The sequence below is a fragment of the Fusarium venenatum genome, assembly GCF_020744135.1.
Source record: "Fusarium venenatum strain MPI-CAGE-CH-0201 chromosome Unknown EDB82scaffold_3, whole genome shotgun sequence".
Classification (NCBI taxonomy): Eukaryota; Fungi; Ascomycota; class Sordariomycetes; order Hypocreales; family Nectriaceae; genus Fusarium; species Fusarium venenatum.
In genome coordinates this window covers 2,261,122-2,287,171 of record NW_027072131.1, presented here as the reverse complement: position 1 = coordinate 2,287,171, position 26,050 = coordinate 2,261,122, and the positions used below count along the sequence as shown (strand labels likewise).

Below are 26,050 nucleotides of genomic sequence, written 5' to 3'. Positions count from 1 at the left end.
TGTAAGAGGTCTGCAAAAATCAAGTCTCATGACATCTGGTGTAACTCACTCATGGAAGCCCCCCTCTATCCCTTCAAGAATTGCACTGGATCACGTCCCAGTCTAAACATCGATAATTTCACTTACTGCAGATTGGTGTTGGTTTTTTTTTTATCAAGAGTTCTTCTCAGTATTCATGGGTACCTAAGGCGATCCCATCTAGGGCATCACCGTATTATCCGTATCCTTCAGATTGCGGTATCATAGTAGTAAACATGAGCCTATCTCTGTCTTTGATATCGTAAGATCAGACTAGCAACATTTAGATATTATGTCCCCTTCATTTCTTCTTTTCCCATCAGTTCTGACAGGTGTGCTGCTGATAGCAAGCGTGATATCATCCGAGCCGCGACAAATAATATCGTGCGGCGTATATATTCCCAGCAATTCCTTCCACAACTTTCGCAATACATGCAATGTATCAAACAAAGCAATCCAGCGATAATCCTCTATACGCAACAAAAGAAAAAGGCACAATAACGATAAGTGCGAATATCACGGCTGTAAAAAGTCGTAGATGACTAATGAGTCTAATAAAAACAAATTGGTGGTGGTAGTGTTGGTGTAAGTAGAATTATGCCGTAAGCTGCAGGCTGTTAACCATACAGCGGAGGTCATTGCTGTTGTTGTGAAGCTTTTTCACACAGGGTTCGCATATTCGTAAATGACAGAAAGTGCAAGTCCATCGATCTTCAACATCTGACCTGTCGCAAGTCTGACATGTTAATGGGTAATATCTGTTGGTCCGGCGGTTCATCGTCTTATGTCCATGATAACAAGAGAAGTGTGACTTCTTAAGAGGTGGTGCTTTGAAAATGGTGCCCTCTGCAATGGGGGTTTCGGACAGTTTGGGGAAGTATGCGACTTGCGGGTCGTACTCTTGCATGACCTTCATTTCTGGGTACAGGGTACCATATCTACCTCTGTAAAGAGGCCCTTGAGAATCCGATGAAACCAGCCGTGGGTCGTGTTCAGCTGATAATTGTCGGGGCAAAGCATTCGATCGAGCGGATGAATCTCGTGGCGGGAACCTAGAAGGTACTTCTACGAGAGGTTGAACCTGGTGGACCGCAGTATCACTACTGGATGGTCCTCTACTGCCCTTCGAATCCGTGAGCGAAGAAGGCAGTGATCCTACCGACGGAGATTCATTCTTCAAATTCCATGATTCAGATAAGGGTTTATCCTGCTCGGAACTTGAAAGCTTGGGAGCTGGAATAGCTTTTCGTGTAATGCTGCCTGTATTTCTCAAAGGTTCCTGGTTTTGGTGCTGGGGAGATATTTGGGGGATATCATCAGGAAGCTCTGGCGACACCTGCACAACAGGCTCTGGGGATGAAGCGGGTGATAGAGGTGAAACAATCGAATCCACAATGGGTGTCTTGATATCTTCCTTCTGATATTCAGGAGTAGGAGGGCGGTGTGCCCCAGGTCGCTGAGTTAGAGACTTGGTAGTGTCTGTGGACGACTTCCCTCTTCGGTGAAACTGGAGCCTGTCCTTGAGACGGTTGAGTTTGGAGCTGCTGCTACCCATGGTTGGGCTCTCAAGCACCTGCTCAGCAGCTGGCGTCTGTCGAACGTCCTGGCCAGCAGGAGCTGCTGGGTTGGTGCTCCCAGGCTGCCAGGTCGGGGCTGTGGAGACTGAGGGAGGCTGTTGTTGAACGGGTGGTGGCTGTGCAACAGTAGGTTGTGTCGCAGCGGTTGATCCGTGACTAGACACAAGCGTAAGGTCGGGAAGCTCAATGCCCCGGTCGGCCTTTGAAGATCGACGACGCCAAAGTTGAGGCTGCTGCTGCTGAGACGACGGCGAGTTCAGTTCAGGTGACTTTTTCTCTGGGACTGGTTTCCGAATGGGAGCAGGACTTGCGGGGAGATGATACTTTATGTCTTTAGAAGGAAGCGGTAGTGGTTGAAATTGCTTGACGGGCAACTTGGGTGCATCATATTGTTGATGATGCTGTTGCTGAAAATGGTGTTGCCGGGTGGGGGCGCTTTCCAACGTGCCAGTCTTGGTGTTGGCAGGTGGAACTTGGTGGCTCGGAGATGTGTTTGCGTCACTTCGGAGAGTAATACTGTTAGTTTCGTCTGGCGATCTGACCAGTGATTCGCCCGAGGAGCGTGAGTAAGCTGATAAGATACTCGACAGTGAGTCCGAAGGTGAGGGAGGTGTTTGCAATGGAGATGGCAGTTGGGACTCCTTTTGAGGTAGTGTTGGTGGATTCGCTGATAGCTTGCCTATGGGTCGACGTGGGATTGCCATTTTGGGCGGACCAGATGGAGGGAGATTGACTGAAAGCAGATGCAACGGCGGCAGTGATGGTGGCAATGATTTTGCGTTTGCACTGCCTATGCTAGTCGAGCGCGGTGGTGGTGGTGGTGGAGGGAGTTCTTTTGCTGGTGGCAGACGAGGGGAAGCTTCCTCATAATAATCGTCATAAAAGCTTGGGTCGTTGGGTCCTGGGACATCCGGAAGAGCTTTAGACCAGCGAGAGGTGCCCGTTTTAGGCGGTTGCAGAGAGTTTGTGTTCAACATGGTAGCCATGATGAGACGAAATCTGTCGTGTCAACCTGGGACGACGGGGAGGGATAATGCCGTTAACTTGAAGCAAGTTAAAACAAGTGCAACCGGGGGACGCGACAGCAAAGTAATGCAAAAGGCTGGGTAACTAAAACGCATGAAATGCCGGGCCCTGGAATCCTTTAGATAATATGGATCGAAGGGGATCACGGGAAACGCGCCCCTCGAGGGAGCATCCAAGTAGAAATCAAGTGGGGAAGGGAGAGACAAGAAGCAGGTGAAACCAGCAGAGAATGAATAGATGGAGCAGGAGCAGTGAGTTTAGATTGATATTGAATCAAGTGGGACGAACTTCCATCTAAGTGGGATGTAATCAATGTGTGTGAGGGAGTGAGAGAAATGAGAAAGACGTGAAAGAGAATAAGAGAAAGAATAGGTAGATGAAGAAAATAGAAGGAAAAGTCCTTCAATGAGGAATAAAGGAAACAAGGAAGGAACAAAAAGGTGATGTGAGATGGAAGGCGAAACAGAATTAACCAAGGGAAGGAGGCCTCGAGTCGATCCATCTCTTGGTGTTAGGCAGGTTTGGGCTGGGTCTTGCGTCTTGGTATTCTCCCACCTCCCATTGAATGTTTTCTTGCCCGGGCAGTTTACTTTACTTGGCTTTTTAGTCCAGCTATATACTAAAAAGTAGGGTTTCATCGAGAAACTGCCATAACCGGGTAGTCTTAAGTTTGGACTAGGCCGTTGGGATTCGGGCGTTCTCTTAGGAAAGCAAAAGCAAGCAGTACATACTTGGCTCATACTGCGGGAACGGCGAATAGAGGCTTGGTCGTGGCTTGTGCAGGCTCTTTGGCCGCTTCAAAGTGAACCGTTTGGAGAGGGGAAGGAGGCAAACAACATTTCTGATTGTGGCTCGTCAAGTTCTGGTTCATAGCAATCCGCAAGCAGGGGACTTTTTTAATGGGGCGAGACTAGGGCCAGGACTAGGACTAGGGTGCGTAGGGTGAAACGACCATTAGATTGGATCTCCATCCAGTTTTGAGCGGGGGAACTTGATTCACTGTAGCTGATTCCACGTCACTTCCCACCACCCCTGCATTGATTAAGAATTGATTACTTACTTGTCCAGCTGAAAGAAGGAAAATAAGAGTAAAAAGGCATTCAATTTGCAGTTAATAATGATTCATTGAAAATTCAATGCCAAAAAGAGGCCACATGGTTATTAACTACTCAAGTACCTACTAAGGTATCTAGTCCTTGTTCCTGAAAATACGGGTTATACTCGTGCTTTGTACCACAACTCAAATCGTGATACCAATAAACTCACAAGCATCGGATAACTGCAGCTCTTCCTCGTGGGTGGCCGACTCGTAATAAGTATGCATGTAGACCCATCTTTTTTCATCTCGTCTCACAGTGTACTCGAGTTGCACAGCCTACCAAGGTAATAGCTAGATGCAGCTGTAGACTATGTCAATCTGAACCAAACAGAAGGGTCTTTTACCTTTCTCCCTCCTCTCATGACATATGACTCTAATTATTCATATCCCATTCTTCACTGCACAAGGACATCTTCTTCAGAGACTCACACTACTGCGCCACGTCTTGCCATCACCAAGCCGAGCATGCCGAAGTGATAAATTTGCACATGTATCCGCGGACATGTTATATCGACCCTTGCTCTTGATCGCCCGCCAACTCAACACGTCACATCTTATGCACGCTCGGGGCGATCGATCCCCCCAGCGTGCATCCAAGCATCTCCACAGCTAATTACAAGCTGCAGTGATAGCATCGCTCCACCCTCTATAGAATCCTGTAATATCCGAATGCAATCACTGCCCAGAGTGCCCAAAAGACAACATATACAGTAAGCATTTGAGAAGGATACAATTATGACGCGCTATTGTCTCTCCTCTGTGACGCCTTCGGTATTGGTCAGCGGAAAACATTCAACTTTTGACCCGGATTAGTCTCCGATCTGAGTCTTGTTAGCAGTTCAAACTGACCAACCCTTTCCATGTTTCACATCAATGCCATAACAATCATCTTTCAGGTACAACTTATTGCTTTGGAACTCTCGTATTTGTTTCCATTTTAGTTAGGTTTGCGTATTAACATCCTCGTGTTATCAAGGCGATGATGCGAGCAGAACATAAGTTACATTGTTAACCAACATGCAAATTGGGCAATAGGTAGTCAATGCGTTGTCTTACTGTATCTAAGTTCTTACTGCGTAGCGGGCTCTTGTACAAACAACAAACTTTAGCCTGAGATTATGTTCTACGTCGGAAAGGCAGACATACGTTTCTCATGCGTGGTTCAGTTGATCATTGTTACAGCAGGAAATGCCAATTATTGGATTACTATAATTTGTCCTGCAGTAGTACACCTCTTGATACAAACACGAATAGTATTTGCAGCCCATCACGCAAATCAAGTCCAACAGATTCTGTCTTACAGAAGTAGTGCGCAAGTCACACAATCAGGCTAGTACCCTTGTCTTCTTTTGTTCCACAGAGCATATGGTAACCTCATCTTGAGGCCAGTCTTAAGCCGGTATGCCTGTCAGACCCAGCATTGGACCTCAGTCAACTGAACAGCTTGCAAATCTCATTGTTTCCCCTCTGTTCCCTGACTAGATACACTCACTCTTATCGGTGACAAGCTAGTCTCTTATGGCATGATGTCCTTCGTTAGATTCATCTAATGGCTGCTCAGATCTCACTCTTACTGTCAGATACAGAAGGTAAGAAAATAGTCTGAGTATTGTGACATAGATAATTATATCATAGACAGTGATCTTACTTAAGTCTATTCTAGATTAATCTTTATATCTCTTCCCTTTAACATATGTTCAGCCCACGATAGCACTGCTCTGACAGAACTCCTCGTTTTGTGACCTGTATTCCCACCACAAGCTGACATTGTAAAAATGCCGAACATATTAAATTCAGAAAGTCCATCTGAAACCTCACCACTTCTCAGAGATGATGGGGGTGATAGAACAAGTATCAGAGACACTGAAAATGGCCAACGTGTGGAAGACGATATTCCAACACGAGTGTACTCAGACAGAAAAATGAATCTACTTCTGGCAGCTGTTGGCATTGGTGTAAGAATTCTGGGCTTTTGCAAACAGCCAAGATATACTTACATGACTTACTAGGTTTATCTGGCTGCTGCGGATCAGCTTATAACCGTCGCAACATACGCAAAGATCGGTAACGAACTCCATGCTCTCAACAATACTAGTTGGATGGCCACAGCGTGAGACTATCAGTATAAAGTACCAGTTTGAACATCGACTGACGTCCTGCCAGCTATTTCCTGACACTCACGAGCGGACAGCCTCTCTATGGCAGGCTCAGTGATATCTTTGGCCGCAAATCGTGTCTTCTCTTTGCCTACACCGTCTTTGCCATTGGCTGTCTTGGCTGCGGCCTGGCTCAGTCAATGGCCCAGCTCTGCACTGCGCGAGCTCTATCTGGCATTGGGGGAGGAGGCATGAACTCTGTGGTGACTATTCTACTTAGTGACCTGGTGCCATTGAAGGAGCGTGGAATGTGGCAAGGAAAGATCAGTCTTCTTTTTTTCGCCGGTACTGCCACAGGGGCACCTCTTGGAGGAGTCATGGCTGACTCGATCGGTTGGCGATGGTGAGTTCCAAGCGTATCATTATCAGGCATTCGATTTGAACTGACAGGTATGCAGGTCGTTTCTGGGTCAAGTGCCATTGTGTTTTGCTGCATTCGTTGCCGTTTACTTCGTCTTGGACCTCCCACCGGTAGAGCACGATCACTGGCTCTCCAAGATTCGAGAAGTTGACTTCTTCGGTGCTTTAACCCTCGTGGTAGCCGTGGTATCACTTCTTGTTGGCCTGGATTCTGGGTCAAATCGAGGCTGGTCACACTTCATCACCCTCATTGCCTTGTCCTTGACTCCCGTGCTCTTAGGGCTGTTCGTATTGGTCGAACTAAAGGTTGCTTCGTACCCGCTTGCCCCCGGGCATATCATTTTTGATCGCGCCCTTTTTGCTTCGTATCTGGTGAACTTCTTTGCCGTTGCTGGGCAGACCTCAGTAATATTCTACATACCTCTTTTCTTCCAGGCTGTCCAGGGGCTAGACGCTACTCAGGGCGGTTCACTACTTGTCCCAGTGATGATGTCCGCTGTCGCATCCTCGATTGTGAGCGGTTGGGTCATCAAGCGAACCGAAAAGTTCTTCTTCCTAAATTTGTCTAGCTATGCCTTTGCGTTTGTTTCGATCGCCCCCATATGTTGGTCCGTCTGGCACCGATCAACTCTATGGACATCCATTGCCCTCGTCGTCATGGCTTTGGGGACTGGTAGTGGTATGTAAAGGAAGTTCATTCATTGTTTCTCGAGTGAATTAACGAAGTTAGCCTTCATCACGACCCTTATTGGTCTTCTTGCCAATGCCACAGTCGAAGATACAGCTGTTGTCGTGGCAACTTCCTACCTCTTCAAAGCTCTCGGCTCTAGCATAGGTGTCAGTGTTGGATCTGCCGTTCTTCAGCAAGTTCTTCGGACAGAGTTGATTGCGAGAGTTCCCGATCAGGGCGAAGCTCGTGAGATTGAAGAAAGGGTTCGTCAGAGTCTGGAGTACATCAAGGAATTACCGCCCAATATCGCCGAGCAAGTGAGATGGAGTTACCAAATTGCTACCATTTGGACTCTTGCTTCATCTTCTATGCACTTTTTCTTGGCCTTTATCTTTAGTTTCTGGGTGAAAGAGAGATCTCTCAAGCGATAGGGAGACGGATTCGAACTTGTCTATGCCTACCAACTCCAATTGGAATTCGCCAAGCCATAAGGAGACGACTAGGTTGCATTTCTTCGGTGGATGGGCCGCATATTCATGGACATCTTATAGATCAAGCTTCCCTCCATAGACTGTGAGTAATTGATAGCAGTTAAATAGGTGCACATGGGTAGAATCATTACTTGTCATAATGGAAACTACGTTCAGAAGTTCAGAGAAGTGGGGTAGCTTGCTCCTGCCACTAATGCAAGGCACACCCGTTGAACCCCGCATTCAGGGTCGATCGATCTCCACTACAGCTTCCATTTCGTCCTGTTTAACTACATCACCAACAAACAGACTTTGACATCAACGACTACATAACTGACTTATTCAATCATTAGACGACTATTAACCATAATGCACTTCGAGAGTTGATGACGAGGATCATTCGGACGGCTAACAGCTGGATCCTCCCGTGCCGCGTAAGTGCTACCAACTGACATCAAGACCTGTAATAATCAACTATATGAAGAGCAAGTTTGGTTCAGTATTGACTTGGAAGAAAACTCTCACGTCATACCCAAAACCTGATAATTTCAATAAATTGATAACTCAAAGGGTCTGAACCTAAGCTGCGAGAAGGACTTCCTACAAGGTGGCGTCAAATACCGTTCAATTTGAACTTCGATCTTGTTGCTCCTTCTATGCCTGCTCAACCTTCAAAGCGGGGTTTTTAATCAAATATACGAAATATTTTGTGTGGAGTTCCAACTTCTCTGACCACTTCGCCTGACCTGGCTTACTGTTCGGCGTATCATGCAAAGGGGATCTTTTCGGTCTCAAGGATGTTCGTTAACCTTTCATGCCAAAATAATAACCTAGAAAGGAGCGCTCCCGCTACAAAATTCAAAGGGCTTTGTCAATATTGCAAGCATGTGCCATCCTAAAACTCAGCTTATCTAGTAATAGCCAACATCCTTCATGTCCGACATTCCAGGCAATGCCTCTAAACATGATCGAGGGCGGATCAGGCGCGACTTGCTTTTAGGAGGCACTACGGAATATGATATTCCTGGCAGGAGTGTATATTACAAATTCGCATGCACGACTTCCTAACTAGACTAATATCCCTCAATCCGTTAGGTAGTTCGGTTAACATGTTGTTACGAGAAGATTCATGCAAACCTCTCCAGCAGCGGCGACTAATATGCGTACGGGCATTGAAGAAACACCACCAAGATGGTTGATTTTATTCAATCTTACCTTCAAAACACAGCGATGTTAGGTTCGCCAATACCACCAGATGTACACGGAAGGAGGTGACACATACCCATCCGCAGAGATTCACTCACTACGTCGTCGTGATTAGCAACAAGTTTTCTAGCTGCCTGGGCATGGTCCCCAGCTTCTTCCCTCTAATTTCTCATCTGGAGCATTTCCTTCGATCTTTCCGGGGGTAAAGGGCCATTCCCATTTTCGGTGGCAACTTGAGGACACTAATAAGACATCGCAAGTCACTTCTTATTCCCAGCAACGCAATTACAATTGCCAAGATTCCTCATTTTGATCGCTATGAATAAAATTGATTCAACATTCAAGCCACAATGTTGTCCATAGACCTCCCTAAAACGCCTTTTCTCCTCTGGGTATATACAATCATACAGAGATGTAAACCATCTGGACCAAGTAGGTTTGTTCTCGCATCAGTCCCCATGGACCATTCTATTCATGTCTTCTGACATGATCCACCTTATTCGCGCTGCCATCTTGTCTCTGACAGGTCGACTTCCTGGGGAATGGCTGGACCATCAACACTCTCACGAGGGGTGTTGCCCAAGAGAGCTTCTCGGTCCTTCTTCTCTTTCTCCAACTTGGACTCCTTCCCGGTAGCTGAATCATCCTCCTCTTCTGGAACAGCTACCAGACCTCTGTCGCTGGTCCAGCTAACTGCCCGACCGCTGCTATATCCTCTTGGCCGAGTGGGGGAAAGCGTGGCTCCAGTAGGTGTAAGTGTTCCAGACTCTTGAGCTTCGCCCTGAGCCCCCGCGTAGCTAAAGTCTCCGCTTCCAATACGCTCTTTCGTCACGGAGCCGCGGCGTGCTACGTAGTCGTCGAACTGGGTATCACGCTTGTGCGAGTATACGCTGGGCGTTCGCTGGACAGTGCCCATCTCGACTGATTCACGCTTAGAGATGATGCTCGATCTGGAAGAGGCTGAGGAGTAGTGCTTGTCGGTCGACTGTCGAGCGTAGGAAGTATCGCGCTCAACGTCGTCGTTAAAACCATACGGCTTGACGTTAACGGGATGGGTATATTCGTCATAAGCGGAGAGGCGGCGGTATCTCCGCACTGAGTAGAAGACCAAGACGAGGGAGGTGATGCTGGTGCATGTCAGTACAAGAATCATTGATAAGGTTTTGTGATGACGGAGACTTACATGAAGGCACAGTCCAGCGCCAGAGCTACGAGTGAGTAGTGCTTATCGTGCTTCTCAGTGTAAACAACAATGTCAAGGGCGAGAGTGGCAATAGCGCAGGTCAACTTGATAACGTGAGTGAAGAGCATAGTCCACGGCGTCAAGGCCTCTGCAAAGTATTTGGCAATTTCGACAAAACTGCATAGAGATGCGACGAACCACAGTGCCACATTGGTAGCCTCCCATCTATTCGCATGGTCAGTAAACAGTGAGCTTGGCTAAGTGCTTCTGTGCCCACTTACACAATCTCAATCGTAGGGTCATCATTCTTTTTATCCCCATCTTTGTTCGCCTTCATGCTGTCGCCCAGTCTATAGGCGAAAAGGCCCATCATACCCATGGACAGACATAGTTGAATGGCCCAGGTGGGGACGAGGACCATTGCACGCCATTTTGATCTGTCGAACTGTGCCTGAGCACGATGGTTTCCGTTTAGAAGCATGCTGTACTGTTGCTGTTTCTTATGTTGTGGGTGTTTTCTTTGGTGTATTTTGGAGTGTTTGGTGAATATGCCCTGCACTGGACTGTGTTGTTGTCCGTTCCTTCTCCTCCAGAGTCTTGTTTTCTCAATAGTTTTGTTTTGGGGTTGTTCGTCTCTCATACAGTAACAGACGGTCACAGTTGTGTAATCACGGTCATGAGGCTGTTTGGGTATTCTGTTGTGTTGTGTTCTGTAGCTGTCGTGCCAGTTCTGTTTCGCCTTCGTCCTGCGTGCGTTGTATTGTATTATGATTGTGGTCCTGCAAAACCTCAAGTTTTCTTGTTTTTCAAGGGTCAGTCATTTGAGCATCAATAGTTCCTGCCGGAGAAGGGGGCCAGCCTTCTTATTTATTCTTGCCAGCTACTGGACTGGACTGCATACAACAAATCAAGCCTCTGCCTCCGCTCCCCGCAGCCCGAGTGAACTCAGCCCTCTTGCTCAATATCCATGGGGCCAGGGATGATGAGCCATCGCTCCACCAGTGTGCAGTCCAGAGTGACGCCTTGCCGGGTTGCTCAACTGGAATTGGGCTTAGTGCTGATGGAGGGCTGCGGCTGAGAGGAGAGCTTTGCTGACACATGGTTGAACAGCTCAGACAGAGGGGACTTTGCAACATGACACAGGAGCTGTTAATTTGCAGGCGGTAAAAACAAAAGTCCATTTCTGTTCAGTACAGCATACTACGATTAGTTGCAGGCCTATAAAGAGTTGGTTTTTTTAGGGACTTGTTAAAGAAAGATTGCTCTTCTCAGAGTTGAGATATACAGAGTCAGCCTCGAAGTCAGCTGGGCTTTTTCAGCTCCAGCCATAAGAAAAGGGAGAAAACAAAAGCTACCAGCCATCCTCTCTGCGTCTGTCTTACTACCGAGCCCTAGCTAAAACTCAACGGCCCCTATGGAGACGGAGTTGAGGGGGTCCTCGAACGGTAAATGAAGGAATCCTTCCAAATTGACGCCAGGGTTAAGCGCGAGGCAGCGCAGTGCCCACGCCAAGGGCCCTCTAGGACCTGAAGAGAGAGGCATTTTCAACGCCCATGGCTTTAGGACCGAGTCCGTCTTGGTTCTTGAAAACGGCAAGGCTGATTTTGAGTTTCATTGTGGAAAAATCAAGAGAGTCAATCCCCTCTATCCACTGGTTAGTCCTGTAAATAGCAACAAGAGGAATCATAGACTGTGGCCATGATACTATTGCATTGCATAGTGGACTCAAATCACCAAACTTGGCCTAGAGAGAGGGGGAAATGCATTGCCTCATCGAATATCGCAAGGAATCGAGCTTGGGAAGGGAAAAAAGTGGCGATGGAATAGGTAAAAAAGCGCGCTGAGTGGGGGCTGAAACTAGGATGTATTCACCAAGAGGTTGGGTCGGTCAACGGATGAGAGTTGAGAATGAAATCATGAGGTACCGAGAATAGAAGCCATGACCAAAAATCTGGGAATGTCATCTTGGCTGCATAGAGTTGTTATTAGCGAACTGCGCCTCGATCCTTTCTTTGTGTCGGTCTGCTTCTACCAAAGAGCTGGTCTTGGTAGACAGATGAAGAATAGGCACCAAGAAGTAGCAGCAACAGTAGCAACGACAGGGATTGGATATTTAGCCACAAATAGTTACAGTTACAGTTAGAAGTTGGAAGGACTGAGAGACCACTCGTAGGGCCCTCCAATGGTTGCCAAGCCATGTCATCACAATTGGGGATCTAGGGTCTGTGGGGACTCGAGTTGAGTGGACGGTTTTTAGGGCCCGCAAGGCTGATTGCAGTCGCATCGCATCATGTAGGTAGCTTGAATAGGATAGCTTCAATGATGGATGTGTTATGACTCTATGCCAATACGTTATTGTGAGACTTGTGGTCTTAAAAAATAGGGGACACCCATAACTTATTCAAGAACATAGTATCATGTTTATTCGAAAACTTCTCAGTATCTAGTCTACATAGTATTTATTAAGGAGGATGCAGGCTTACTTGATGCTTGAAACATGTCAACTTTTTTAGGTATCCAATACGGTGTCCTGGCACCCCCGTTTAAATCATTGGATCGGCACATGATTGGTTAATTCGCATTCGACTTAGCCACTGTAGCGAGATAAACAACACAACAAAGACCATAGTGATGAGAAGGACTTCAGTATAATAACGAGAACCCAATTCTTTTCACTGCCACAGAGTTTCAAGAGCCAAACGGCTTTATCGCGTCAAAGATGACTGCGTCTTACAGCGTACAAGAAAGGCAACATAATTCCACAATAGTTCAAGTGAGCAGTGCTTGCATTTCTCGAACCTTATATCCTATTCTAAACAAGCCCAAAAAAAAATCAACCGCTATTATTGTCTTGAGATCCCTCAAATCATCGGATTAGATTCGGTTGGATTTTATCTCTTTGTAAAGAGGCAACCGTCCGGTCCGTCCGTTTGTTCATTACGAGGTCCACCTCAATCTCGAGGACCCAAGTACCTGGGCCAAGAGTCTTTTAAATCAGTACTTCTTCTTCTGCTGTTGTTGCTGCTTCTGCTGGGCGATGGCTCGCTTCCTGGTGGGGACCTCAGCAGCGTTGAAAGCAACAACGTTGCCCTGTGCGTCTGTCATGGCGGGGACGTTGACGTCGACTCGCTTGACTTGAAGACGTTAGATGGTTTTCATTTGAACTGGAGACAGGTTTGTGAACTTACTCAAGCCGGCAGAGGCAGCAGAGACAAGAGCAATGAGGGTAAAGAGTTGGAACTTCATCTTGATTGATTGAAGGAAAGTTGAGTGATTGTAAGTTGGTTTTGGTAGAAAATGAATTGAGGTGTCGACCGGCGACGAGAAAGAAAGACTGGACGGAGAAACTAAAGTGAAGAAGAGTTTAGATTGAGATGCTCAGCATGAGGAGATACTTAGCTCTGGCTGGAAAGATACGACTATTTGTACTGCATCTCTGTATCTCGAAGATGCTATACCTCCCCCTAGATTTATGTTTACAACTCGAGACACCGAATAAGCTTCATGAGACGTGTTTGAGGACATCAGACCCGGCATTCGAGCGCCAACTGCTACCTACTCCATGCGCCTTATTCGGGACTTGAAGTAGCCGACGCTTGGTCATCAAGAGCTTCGTAAGCTCTTGAGTGTAAACTCCCAGCATTAAAGATGAATCATCAAGAATTAAGAGTCGGATCCTGGGCTTGAAACGTGGAGTTGAGCGATTCTGTAACCGGGGCGCGATGATCAAACTGGCGGCTGTCCACCTTCCGGTTGCAAGATGATACTTGGCTTTGTATCAGCATCATCGCTACCGCTTGCTTCGCCTCTCCACGATTCTTCGTACCCTGGTATCAAGGCATAATATATCATTATAGGTAATGCCCACTGCAGAGTAGTAGTTGTTTCATCCGATCAAGTTCTCTCTTTTCGTCAAGCAAAGATTACCTTTTAAAGTTAGAGATGGACGAGGACCCAGTCTGTTACGAAAAAAGGTTAACTTGACTTCCAGTGGACTAGGCGACAATGATCATGGGGCAATTCAGGCCTGAACCGCCTGGAGATACGTTAGCTCAAGGTTCCCATCTTTAGAAGATACCTAAGCAATCAAAGCTTCCTTTTCCAGCCATGGCAATTATGACGCTTTTATTCGCGTACAATCCTAACTCTAGCGCCTTGAACCCCTCTTCATGACTCTACTAATTGAATTGTATTGGTCTTTGAATTGGGTTTGTTGTCACTGAGGCGAGCATAGCAAGTTCCACAGGGTAAATTACCCCTCCATGTTTAACCATCTCAACACTCTCTGTCTGCTCTGCTTGATTCCTCTTCTTCTTTTCCCTCTTCCACATTCTGCAACTGCTATCCTCTCGCATTCTCTACTTCGGTGCCTCTACGTCTGACAGTTTCTTTCGTCCCGTGCTCTCTCTCAAGGCGTAATCTCTTGCCGCCTCTGCTTCCAGTCGTAACAACTACTCCATTCTAACAAAGTCTCCTGACTCTTTTTCCAGTCTTCTCTTTCTTCCGATGGCTACCAAGGAACACTGTCTCGCTTGCTTCGAGACGCTCGATGCTCATCTCAACAATCGAAAGGCCTTGACTCTAGAGGAAATCCAGGAACTTTCGGCTCCTACGCCAGAGTCGGAGCTCACGTCGCCCAAAGCTCTCGACGATCCCAGTCTTCAACACCTCGCGGTCCCTGACGCCAGTGCTTCATCCTCGTCTTCATCGACCTCGCTAGGTGCCTCAACACCTGCTACAAGCACTTCTTCCCTGCCTATTTCCCCAAGCTCCGCCCCGCTATTCGTGACATGGAACACCATGGATGACGGCGAACCCATGCTGCGCGGCTGCATCGGCACCTTTGAATCCCAAGATCTCTCCGAAGGTATCCCAGAGTACGCTCTCATATCCGCCCTCCACGACACCCGCTTCTCTCCCATAAGAAAGTCTAAGCTGCCAACGCTGCAGGTCGCAGTCACGCTACTCACCGACTTTGAAGAGGTCGATGACATCTTTGACTGGGAGATTGGCGTCCATGGCATCCGGCTCTCCTTCCACGACCGCGGCCGCCGCTACGGCTCCACATATCTACCCGATGTCGCCTCGGAACAGGGTTGGACCAAGGATGAGACGCTCTTCAGCCTCATCCGCAAGGCCGGGTGGACTGGCAGCCGGGGCCACTGGAAGGACTTGGATCTCAAGGTTACGCGTTACCAGGGCAAGAAGACTACTCTGGAGTATGATGACTACAAGAAGTGGCGGGACACTGTTGAGGCGTGAGCTGGCGGTTTAACAGATGCTGCTTCCAGACATAGAGGCCCTGGCGTTTACGGTGACACAAGGGTAAATCTCTTGATGATGACGATGATTTTTTTTTCTACTTCTCTTCTCTTTTATTCTACATTTACAAGGTAGAGTTGGGTTTGTCAACACCCTCATCTAACAGTCAGCTACAGACAATAAATCTCATTCATGGTTAACCTGAACTCAGAAGCTTGGCCTTCAGAATCGCAACATGCAACATATCACTTTTTGATGCAACTACTAGTAAGACTTACGGAAACTTATAGTTCATGGGGGCAATTCTGCATTACTATTCTTCATCCACGTCTAGGTACTGACAGGATTACATGGTCTTTGACAAAAGCATCATAACATCCGGGCCACACTGTGTTAACATAACAAACACAACTCGCCTGTGGACAAGATACCGCAAAAAGGGTGTCAAAATACCAAACAGTGCCAACGATTCCCCCAGGTGACAGAAAAAAACAAAAGAACATTGTCCATGCAGATAGAACTCCTGATGGCAGATGTGTGGGGGTTATCCTTTCCCTCCCCGAACAGAACGCATCTGTTAAAAACAAAATAAAAATGACAAAAAACCCAAGCCCTTCGCCTAGACGCCGAGGTATCCCTGGTATATGATTTTGAAGCCTTTGAAAGATCCCTCCCAACAATGACGCACAAAGCCTCTTTTCCTTCTCCCGTGGTTTTTTCTCTCCCTTGCCCATCCATACCCGTGTATTTTGCCATTCCTGTTTACCAACACCGCAGACTCTTCCAGAAGCCACCGTCCTTCTTCCCTCCAAGATGATCATCCTGCAAAGTCGGCCCTCGCACTCCTACAGCACGCTTCTCATTCTCGCTATCAGTTGGCAGGGGCGTCAACGGCTTGGTCATGCCACGCGCGTTCGAACGTGCTGAATCGTTGCCTGTGTCAGCGAGTCGTCGTGCCTCAACCACACGGCGCACAACGAGCGCAAACGTTTCCTCGATGTTGACCTCTAGGCGCGCACTGGTTTCCATAAAACCGCAGCCACGCTTGCGCGCCCACTCAAGACCTTGAGCGGCGGGGACCTGCCGGCTCTCTTGCAAATCGCACTTGTTGCCGGCGACAAGCTTAACTGGAGGAATGGTGCGTGAACGGGTGTCGTGGCCAGATCGTAGACCTGCGCGGCGTGCGCGGTCAGCGTTGTCGAGGCGGGTCTCGGCCTCCATATCGATGAGCTCGTTGAAGTGCTGAAGGGCGTCGAGTGAGTCTTTGGAGGTGATGTCGTAGACCAGTAGGAAAGCATCAGCGCCAAGGTTGGACGATGCCCACATGCCTCGGTACTCCTCCTGGCCAGCCGTGTCGGTAAGGGCGAGGTGGTAAGTAACTCCATCTATGCGGCGCGTCACACTGTATGAGTCCTCGATAGTTGGGTCATAGTCTGATGTCCATTGCGAGCGGACGAGTCGCAATGTAATGGAGGATTTACCACACCCGCCGTCGCCGCAGATGGTGATGGATATAGGGACATGTGTTTGTATCGGGGCTGTCATGTCGAGTGATGTGCTGTGTCGCTTGCGAAGCGATCGACTGGTGAGTTTGTGTGTGTGTGTGTGCTATAGAAAAGAGAGGTAGCTGGTTGCGCAATTGATTGTTGCACAGCTCAAGCTATGGACGGTAATAGGCACAAAAACGAAACGGGTGTGGAGGGAGCTAAGAGATGGAGCTCTCTAGAAACGATCTAGAAACGGGCGCGTCGCTAAGGGCTTTGGATTGCGGTGGTGTAGAAATTAAAGTAGCGTTTTTCTTGGATATTGTAACGGGCAACGTTGTGTAGATCTGGATCGGGATTTGGAATCTGAGTTTGTCTACTAAGTCTCGTATCGTGATGGATCGTGGTAGTCGTCGTCGTGTTGGTTCGCAAAAAATGGGTAGCGAGGCGTGAGGTTTGTGTATGTAATGATTGGATATGATATGATATGAAAGTAAGGATCGACGCTGGATCGTAACGTTATGCAGTATGATGTTATGTGATGTGATCAGATAGCTGTGAGGTCCGAGTTTCTGGCCAGATAATTGCAAAAGGATGCAAAGAATTTGAATGAGTGGAAGAAAGAGGGGCTTTGGTTTCTGAGACAGTTCAATCCAGTGGAGGGTGGGAAAAGGATGACGAATGTGTGGACGAATTGGTTGATGACCTGGCGCAAAAGCAAACAATTTTTATTCTCCCTTTTGTCGTCGTCTTTTTTGTCCGTCTTGAAGAGGAGTTCGGTAGGTAGGAAAGGAAGCTGGTAGCTTATGATTGAAAGTAGGTACAAAGGGGGGTAGTGAGAAAGTCGTTGATGAAAAAGGAATGACACAATAGAGAGACAATGGATGATTGGAAGAGAGAACAAGGAGAAATGACAAAAGGGAAAGAGAAGCGAACAGTTTGTTCTTGTTTCTTTTTCCCTTTTCTTTTTTCCCTCTCTACTGCAAGCTCTCTCGGTTCTCTTTCAAGATACAGCCATGGTTTCCCCCTGGTAGCGGGATAACGGCTGAAGGTGCCGCGGTCAAGTTCAAGGCAAGCCTTTAGATAGTGGAGGCAGACAAGCAGGCTAGCAGGGTTAGCGTACGGTACTGCGCTGTAGCTAGCGTACCGTATAGAGGCTGCCCACCACTAGGAAAGTTAGTGCCTGCACCACTGGACACCTATGGCCGGGACTCAAAGCTTGGGTAGAGATGGGGCGCGGCAAGGATTGAAGACGTTTGTGGCGCCTCTAGTCTAGTCCGAGGCGCAGGGGTAAAAAGTAAAAAAGGCAAAGGTAAAGAAAAGAAGAAGAAAAAAAAGTGTACCCAAGCGGATGCATAAATATGGTGTCTTGATTTGGGCATCAGGCATTAGCATTAATTTTAGATTGACATCTTGTCTCCGGTGAACGGATCATTATGTGATCTGCAGATGAGCATAGAGGCGACATATAACCTGCTTTTTATGGAGGCTAGAATTTGACATGAGATTGCAATACCAGTATAGATTACCAGTACATATGGATACCCAATTGACCATCTCTCCATCTTTCTTAACAATACAGTTAGGTTAGGTAGCATCGCACTCAAAGTCAGTGACTGCGCTCCATCCCGAAAAGCTGGTATACGGTGATGTGCGAGGTAACCGAGAAGCGACAAGGGGTGGGATGGGGATGGGATGGCTGTCAACAGAAATCAGGGGCAGGCAGATAGACACTCGCTCACTTACTCACACTCTTTCACAGCCTCCTTCGAGCTTCTATTCTCTTCTATCAACGCGTCACCTCATCGTATAAGTGAAGCCCCTGTTTGTCCAATGGCTGTGCTGATCCTCAATAAGCTTTCTGTTGTTAACAAGTCCGAGGTTCGCGAGGTCCGCAAGGAAAGGCGAGAGGCCTTATCTTTTTTATTTGTCCGGGGTCTAAGAGAAAAAGGTAAAATCTACCGATCAAGGCAGAGATTTTCCTCGCTTGAAGTCCGTCTTCAAACCTGGGTGTTGCAGCCCATGTGGAGAGAGCCTGCACATGCACCTCAATATCAAGTGACAAGCTCGCAAGCCAAGCCTACCACATCTAGAATTAAAGCCTAAAAGGATGATTCTGTACATATGAAGAGAAGAAGAAAGGTAAGCCACAGTACCTATGCATGTGTAATGCAACGGAAGAACGGCATACAGCCATCACCCAATACAACCTCTTTATTTCATCTCATCAAATCCTTCTCCGCAATCGGCCGTAGCTTGGGTTCCTGTTGGCTTTAGTATCCATGTCCTTGAACCGATGTGATTGAATATCACAATTGACGGTGCAAGTGATAACAGAATCCTTGCCAAATGACAATTTGAACCTTCCATTTATGGTATATGTTCCCCCCTAGGCATTCCATTTTCACCTTTCAAACTCATCATGATATTTAGGCAGAGGTATTTCCCCCACACTCTACTAGATGCTAGAGTATCTAACTGTTAACCCCCAAACGTCCGTATCTTAGTACCTTGGTAGTCTCGTTGCACAACCCTATTAACAAACTTTCGGTTCTTATTCTGCCCGTAGCATAACTAAATCCAATTGAGTTCGTCGCACGGACAAGACACAATGGATCAATACATAATTTATCACATCAGGTCAGGTCAGCTTGAGTTTGCTCTACCGTGCACTATGAAAGGCTCGAGCCATCCTTTTTTTCTTTCTTTTTTACCACAACTTGGACATTGTCTCAGTTATATTAGTGCCAGGGCGGACGAACTGAGCTGCTCTATCTCTTGTCCGAGTCCGAGTCCATCCATGCCTAGGGCACAGTAACACCGTTGACTGGACAGAAATTTGACGAGGATTAGCAATAGTCTTCACGGACCCCGTGATCTTCAGGTCTCGGACACAAGATCTGAGACCTATTTGTTACTTTTTGGTTATCCTTATTCCCATGTGGAAATCAGGTAGTCTTGAACAGGTACGCAACGGTTCTCAAGCATGACGCGATCAACAGTAAAAGCGCGTCCAAGGTTCAAAATTCGAAGACGAGCAGGGCTGCAGTACGCTCATGATCGTCGAGATTAGGAGAAAAGAAATTGTGCAAGGGTTAGGTTTGAATCACTGTTTCAGTTGAGTTGATAAGACCCTAAAAGCGTTGAAGATTTCAGCTAAGACCTATTTCTCCCATCCAAAGGCCTGGTCATCTATCTACCCTGTACCTTTGCCAAAGTTCAATTATCTTCTAGGCTTAGACATGAATGTTGACTTAGGTAGACCAGGTCTGTATCGTCGGAACTCAACTAACAGGTTAGTGAGGACTTGTCGTTGGTAGACTTAACCTTCCGGAAAAGACTCGGTAGAACCAATTGGTTCTTTCCCCAGAAATACGCAATAACTCCCTCGAGTCACGAGACATGAGAAGTAACTATGGCTTTCTTTACCGTCTGTTCCGAGTCGCAAAGTTTTATATGACTCGACCATTTTATGTTTTTATTATCTCAATTCAAATCTCACTTGTATAAAGTACCGCATATGTATCAGAAAACCTTGCGAATATAGTGTTTTTGCATAATTTTTTCATTCGTTACTTTTTTCTTCCCACGCCTAAACTTAGCCGCCATGACTGTAACCAACGGCCGCAATGGGAACCCCTCCATGACCACAACCACCCTCCATAGGGCTGAAGAAGTAGACGATGTGAGACAAACATATTTGAACCATCAGACTTGATTGGTCGCTGACGTTACATTGACAGCTTATCAACGCCGTTCGTGGTCTCATCGTGCCTTACATTAAGGCCGCTGATGATGCTGCCGCAGACCGTGCCACTGGAGATATTACACCCGACTCATTCGGGGTAAAAGACAATGTCTTGGTAGACTTTCAAAAACCTGAACAGCTTGCCCAGCGCCTCAAATTCTCTTTGCCGAACCATGGACAAGGCAAGGATGGTCTGTTGGATATTGTTCAACAAGTACTAAAGAACAGTGTCAATACTTGGGATCAGGGCTTTCTTGATAAGCTTTATGCAAGCACGAATGCAGTAGGTGTCGCCTTTAATCCCTTGTGTTACATAAATTGCATACTTATCAGGATCTTAGGTTGGCGTGGTATCAGACATGGTTCTGTCCGTCCTCAACACCAATGCAAGTCGTCAACGCCCGCTTCCTAAAACAAACAACTAACACTGCCCAGCTGCATGTTTTCCAAGTCTCTCCTGCTCTCACCATTATTGAGAAGACTACAGCAACGACGCTAGCCCATTTGTTCGGCTTCACCGGAGCACGAGCGGGTGGTATCTCCTGCCAGGGTGGAAGCTCTTCGAACCTAACTTCTCTTGTGGTTGCTCGCAACACTTTGTTCCCCGAGTGCAGAACTGAGGGAAACGGCAAGCATGATTTTGTGGTTTTCACAAGTGCGCACGGCCACTACTCGGTTGAAAAGAGTGCCATGATCTGCGGTATGGGCTCCAACAGCGTTTGGCCTGTTCCTGTGAACGAGGTCGGATGCATGAAACCCGAGGCTCTTAGAGAGTTGGTTCTCAAGGCCAAGTCTGAGGGCAAGACGCCCCTTTATGTCAACTCTACAGCCGGAACTACTGTCATGGGCTCATATGAGCCTTTCGAGGAGATCTCCAAGATTTGCAAGGAGTTTGGTCTATGGATGCATATCGATGCTAGCTGGGGTGGCCCGGCTATCTTCTCCTCAAAGCACAAGTATAAGCTTAACGGATCCCATCTTGCTGATTCACTGACGGTAAACCCTCACAAGATGATGAACGTCCCTGTCACCTGCTCATTCCTCCTGGGCCCTGACATGAGCATTTTCAACAAGGCTAACAGCACCGCTGCTGGCTACTTGTTCCATACTAACGACGGCGGTGACTTCTGGGATATTGCAGATCTGACACTGCAGTGTGGCCGTCGTGGCGACAGTCTCAAGCTTGCATTGGCCTGGATCTACTATGGTGCGGCCGGTTTTGAGAAGCAAATCGATCAAGCATTCGAGCAGGCTGCCTACCTAGCCAATCTCATCAAGCAAAGCGATAACTTTGTCCTTGTGTCGCAAGATCCTCCTCCCTGTTTGCAAATCTGCTTTTACAACGCCCCTGGAGGAATCCTGCCCGACAACAACGAGGAGAACACCCTCCGAACTAAGACGATGGTCGAGAAGATGATTCTTCGAGGATACATGGTTGATTATGCACCAGGACCCAAGGGCAGCTTCTTCCGTGTTGTGGTCAACTGTCAGACTTTGACAGGAACTGTCGAGGGTCTTGTCAAGGGTCTCGAGGAAGTTGGACGCGAGTAAGTAGATCATAGAATTAGATGATGTTTGGGATAGAAAGAGGTGGTCCCACACGCCATCACGGTTTACAATTGTTTAAGATAGACGATTATAATGGAATTTATAACTAGAAGGTAGCATATAGATTTATAGTCCGTTAAATGTAGTTTTTCCCCCATCTATTTTTGCACCTTGACTCTTGGATGTGAGACGCTTATTTTTGCACTTGGGTCGATTTCACTTATAGCAATTAGTATTTGGATTGCCTGGGGTGTACTTTTGAAGTTCGACACTTACACTCTACGACTTATTACGATGTTCAATTCTTACCCAAGGGACTGGCTACACAGAATCTATCAAATAGGAAGCGAATTAACCCCGAACCCGTCAAATTGGTGATTTTCAAATTGCTTCCAGGGTAACTTGCCCGATAAGCTTATCGCACATGCCCCACTGTTTTATATCTTTACCAGCCTTCAACGTCACGAGCATCGCGTTCTCATCCTCACTTTCTGAGTTATCTTTTTTTTAATCACAATGCCGCCCAAACGCATGACAGCGAACCCGGCGAAGCCAGCGCGATATCGCGCTGGTAAACCTACGGGTGTAGAGTCCGATTCCGACTCTGACGCTAGCGAGAACGAAGAGCCCACCGAGCCAGCGCTCCCTCCACCACCAAAAGCGACCAGCGCTGGAAAAATATCATCTGGTAACTTGGGGAAAGTCGACCTCGATGCGCGAAGAAAAGAAGCACAGGCTGCCGAGGAACGAAGAATCGCGAAAGAGAAGGCAGAGCGTCTAGCCGTTGAGGAGGGTTTCGTGACAGAGGAAGAGGAAGAGAGCGAGGAGGAAGAAGACGACGATGACGAGGAGGAAAGCGAATCAGAGGAGGAGAGCAGTGAGGACGAAGCGCCACGGAGAAAGATGATGCAACTAAAATTCGTACCGAAAAATAAAAGAGGAAATGGCAAGGACCCTGAGCAGGAGGCAGAGGAAGCACGACAAGCCGAGGAAGAGGCCCGCAAGAAAGCTGCCGACGAGCTCGTAGAAGAGCAGATCAAGAAAGACCTCGCTGCGCGCGCAGCAGGCAAAACACACTGGGTAGATGACGATGCCGAAGCCTCAGATGTGGATACAACAGACGGGCTGGACCCGGAGGCTGAAGAAGCAGCCTGGCGCGTCCGCGAACTCAAGCGCTTGAAGCGTGCGCGCGCCATTATCGAAGAGCGTGAAAAGGAGCTTGCGGAAGTCGAGCGCCGACGAAACCTAACAGAAGAAGAACGACAAGCCGAAGACGAAGAATTCTTGGCGAAACAAAAGGAAGAGAAGGAGGGCAAGGGCACAATGGCCTTCAAGCAACGCTATCTGCACAAGGGTGCCTTCTACCAGGAAGAAATGAAGGAAGCTGGCTTGGATAAGCGAGATATCATGGGCAGTCGCATCCAAGACGATGTGCGGAATCGTGAAGCACTTCCAGAATATTTACAACTTCGCGATATGTCCAAGTTGGGACGCAAAGGTGGAACGAAATATAAGGATATGCGCACGGAAGATACAGGTCGATGGGGAGATATTGGCGATGGCCGAAAGAGAGGAGGTGGACGTTATGAAGACGACGAGCGTTTTAGACCAGACGACGATCGGTTCCGTCGCGATGAACGGAGCGCTGGCGGCGCAAATGCCATCCCTCTTGGCGACCGCAAGAGTGATCGACGACATAGAGATGATGGACACGGTCGAACCAGATCGCGGTCAAGGTCAAGATCGCCGCGGCGCGATAGAGACAGAGACGATTTCCGACGTCGCAAGCGAAGTACGTCGCGCGATGATGAGCGTTACGACAGTGACAAGAGACGTAGGGTGGATGACAGGTAGACACCACGGCCTGGTCTTAATATACTATTAATAATACCCCCCGATCACAACCATTTGTGCCTCGAATTTAACTCTCTCTTTTACATATCTCGTTATATTACTCATATCCTGACTATCTCAACACGGGCACGTTCGAATATCTGGTGACTCATCATCGCATCGCCACTTCCACCAGACACCGCTGGAGGATATAATGTCATGCGTGCGTAAGTGCCAGCTCCGCGACGCTTTGACAGATAGCCAGGGTTAATAAGGAGGACACTTTCAACAACCTATGGTATAGTTAGTAATATAAACCTGGAGATCGAATACGACAACCATACCTTTGCAAAGGGGGGCAACAAGCTAGGCACAACCATCACATCTGGCCTGACATTCACCATCTCGCCTAGCTCCAGATAGCTCAGATCTAACACGGCACCAGTAGCCACACCATCTTCTGTGCCGGTCTTGGGGAGCTTGGAGCGATCTGTAGGGGGGAACAGGGGGAAATAGTGTCGCTGCTCAACAAGATATCTGCACAAGCGGCCCATAAGATCTGTACCGGGCTGCGGTCCGCCGCGGGATACAACCTCTTCCGACCGTAGTTGAGAGAGGATATCCTGCGATGAAACACCAAGCACGACTTCGTTGATGGACAAAGTCATGGGGTTTGTGACGATGCGGACAGCTTTCGGGAGGCCGAGTTCCTTACGAGGGATGGTATCTTGAGGCCAGGAGACGTGTTTCGACAGGACATCTCGAACTGAAGGAACGAGGACGATGGTGATCTGAGGATTTGAGGATGCCAGACGATTGAAAGCAGGGGCAACTAGGTACTTGAACACAGTCGACATAGTAGCCGTGTCAGGGTCAAAGTTTGCCTCTTCAGGAAGATCGAAGTCACCAGTCGCAATGAGAGGGTGGTCAATATCGAGAAACGGTCCTGTGAGAACAAGCGCATCTGCATAAGTATCGGCGGCTTGGCTGCAAAGCGCATGGAGAGGCTCGAAATCAAGATTATCGTCTGCCGTGTATGGGCCAGAAGCATATATGATATTCAAAGGCGCAGGCTCTGAATCCTCTTCCATCGCATCTGGGCCCCCTCGGAACTTCTCACGATGTGCTTCGAGCGCAGAAGTTGAAGAGGCAGCGCTGGGAAGAAGAGGTATATCGAGAATCTCCTTGACGAAGAACTCGTTTCCAGAGGCATTGGTTCCTCGGAACGCAACGATCTGACCAGGGAAGAAGCTCCACGAGCGAATATTGTCCATCTTCAAAGGCACTCTCAAGCCCATTCCTGTCCGCCTTGAAGTCTCCAGCACCATTGATGCAGCATTGAGCTTACCCTCTTGTGAATCAGAGGCGATTCGGCCAACAGCCACGACCTCAGTAGTACTTTGCGCCGCAGCACTTCCAAACTCGCTCTCATCAATCTTGTGATGCTGCTGGACAAGAGCCATAAAGTTATCAATCCGATCGTCAAGAATTTCACTGGCTTCGGAAAGCTTCATAGCCAATGGCTTGTATCCCAGCTTCTTCTGGTCTGAGGCGGCTGTAAGTTTCACTCGAGGTTCGGAGAAGGGCGCAATTGGTGGCTCGGCTGCATTGAGGCGGTCGTTGAGGACCTCTATAGTCTCTCCTGGGTTGGCTCGATCGCTAAAGGATGTAGGTCTATGGTTCGTTAGCATATTGAGTGCAAAAATGAGGTTTATGAACGTACGGAAGACCGTTTAGGGATTTAAGCTGATCGTTCATCCCCTTTGCCGGTGAGCTCGTCGACCCTTTTGGTGTATCCAACTTCTTGACTGCACTGCCTCCCGAAGCACCTCGATTCAACTTGGAACCAAAAGCTGGTGTACTGGGAACAAGCCCATCGAGCATACCAAAGACATCCCCGCCCTTGTTTCCGCCCCTGGGCGCACTGGCAACCTTCCTTTCCGTCTTGACCTGAACTTTTCGATGGCTGTTTTCGAGCTCGTCCTGGATGCTCTGCTTCAGGTTTCGTAGAGTCCCAAGACTCAAAACCTGAGCATCGATATCGAGCTTTATGCAATACGACTCCCACTTGAAGAAGAGATCCTCGGCAGACAAGCCGTGCATGCGCATGATGGACTCTAGCTCGCTGAGAACATCAGGCTCAAGCGGCTTGTTGGGGGAGAAGCGGTCTTGGATTTCGGCGTCGGCCATTTTGGGCGACAATAGGTACGGCGGGAGGTAATTGATAACGGAGTGTAATTTTGACACAATATAGTGTCGTATCTTGCGTTGAAGAAGATCGTATTGAGCTGGTTAAAATGTTTGGAGGGGACTAAAGTGGGCGCGATTAGACGCGTCGTATCACAGGTAACTAAATTCCAAGCGCGTTAAGTGGGCGATAAGATTGCAGTGCAAGTGAGGTCAGTGCATT

At 47.9% G+C, this 26,050-nt stretch overlaps 9 protein-coding genes across 9 annotated transcripts; 4 read left to right on the top strand and 5 right to left on the bottom strand.

Annotated features, from left to right (window-relative positions):
* Positions 1-430: 430 nt before the first annotated feature.
* Positions 431-2,730, bottom strand: EDB82DRAFT_223503 (uncharacterized protein). The gene has a single exon (XM_025726980.2). It carries the CDS (start codon positions 2,579-2,581, stop codon positions 614-616), a length of 1,968 nt encoding a protein of 655 aa, XP_025581493.1. The 5' UTR covers positions 2,582-2,730; the 3' UTR covers positions 431-613.
* Positions 2,731-5,495: 2,765 nt separating this feature from the next.
* EDB82DRAFT_538257 (major facilitator superfamily domain-containing protein) lies at positions 5,496-7,530 on the top strand (the record flags this gene model as incomplete). The annotated part of the gene is made up of 5 exons (XM_025726978.2): positions 5,496-5,675; positions 5,730-5,830; positions 5,884-6,219; positions 6,275-6,915; positions 6,967-7,530. The coding sequence occupies 5 exons, from the start codon at positions 5,496-5,498 to the stop codon at positions 7,335-7,337; spliced, it is 1,629 nt and encodes a 542-aa protein (XP_025581491.2). The 3' UTR covers positions 7,338-7,530.
* Positions 7,531-9,078: 1,548 nt separating this feature from the next.
* On the bottom strand, positions 9,079-10,246 carry EDB82DRAFT_477202 (uncharacterized protein; the record flags this gene model as incomplete). The annotated part of the gene is made up of 3 exons (XM_025726976.1): positions 9,079-9,709; positions 9,766-9,990; positions 10,047-10,246. The coding sequence occupies 3 exons, from the start codon at positions 10,244-10,246 to the stop codon at positions 9,079-9,081; spliced, it is 1,056 nt and encodes a 351-aa protein (XP_025581490.1).
* Positions 10,247-12,623: 2,377 nt separating this feature from the next.
* Positions 12,624-13,139, bottom strand: EDB82DRAFT_223419 (uncharacterized protein). Its single transcript, XM_025726974.2, has 2 exons — positions 12,954-13,139; positions 12,624-12,899 (listed from the first exon to the last, which is right to left on the bottom strand). The coding sequence occupies exons 1-2, from the start codon at positions 13,009-13,011 to the stop codon at positions 12,760-12,762; spliced, it is 198 nt and encodes a 65-aa protein (XP_025581488.1). The 5' UTR covers positions 13,012-13,139; the 3' UTR covers positions 12,624-12,759.
* A 697-nt stretch (positions 13,140-13,836) lies between these two features.
* Positions 13,837-15,123, top strand: EDB82DRAFT_223389 (AMMECR1 domain-containing protein). Its single transcript, XM_025726973.2, has 2 exons — positions 13,837-14,012; positions 14,256-15,123. The coding sequence occupies exon 2, from the start codon at positions 14,272-14,274 to the stop codon at positions 15,025-15,027; it is 756 nt and encodes a 251-aa protein (XP_025581487.1). The 5' UTR covers positions 13,837-14,012; positions 14,256-14,271; the 3' UTR covers positions 15,028-15,123.
* A 327-nt stretch (positions 15,124-15,450) lies between these two features.
* Positions 15,451-16,981, bottom strand: EDB82DRAFT_223411 (P-loop containing nucleoside triphosphate hydrolase protein). Its single transcript, XM_025726972.2, has one exon. It carries the CDS (start codon positions 16,570-16,572, stop codon positions 15,790-15,792), a length of 783 nt encoding a protein of 260 aa, XP_025581486.1. The 5' UTR covers positions 16,573-16,981; the 3' UTR covers positions 15,451-15,789.
* A 2,996-nt stretch (positions 16,982-19,977) lies between these two features.
* On the top strand, positions 19,978-22,148 carry EDB82DRAFT_223304 (pyridoxal phosphate-dependent transferase). The gene is made up of 4 exons (XM_065607252.1): positions 19,978-20,196; positions 20,255-20,542; positions 20,601-20,645; positions 20,695-22,148. The coding sequence occupies exons 1-4, from the start codon at positions 20,119-20,121 to the stop codon at positions 21,808-21,810; spliced, it is 1,527 nt and encodes a 508-aa protein (XP_065463868.1). The 5' UTR covers positions 19,978-20,118; the 3' UTR covers positions 21,811-22,148.
* A 5-nt stretch (positions 22,149-22,153) lies between these two features.
* Positions 22,154-23,797, top strand: EDB82DRAFT_223283 (splicing factor, Prp19-binding domain-containing protein). Its single transcript, XM_065607251.1, has 2 exons — positions 22,154-23,305; positions 23,384-23,797. Exons 1-2 carry the CDS (start codon positions 22,324-22,326, stop codon positions 23,659-23,661), a joined length of 1,260 nt encoding a protein of 419 aa, XP_065463867.1. The 5' UTR covers positions 22,154-22,323; the 3' UTR covers positions 23,662-23,797.
* EDB82DRAFT_223220 (DNA polymerase alpha subunit B N-terminal-domain-containing protein) lies at positions 23,712-26,050 on the bottom strand. Its single transcript, XM_025726969.2, has 3 exons — positions 25,364-26,050; positions 23,985-25,314; positions 23,712-23,933 (listed from the first exon to the last, which is right to left on the bottom strand). Exons 1-3 carry the CDS (start codon positions 25,828-25,830, stop codon positions 23,763-23,765), a joined length of 1,968 nt encoding a protein of 655 aa, XP_025581483.1. The 5' UTR covers positions 25,831-26,050; the 3' UTR covers positions 23,712-23,762.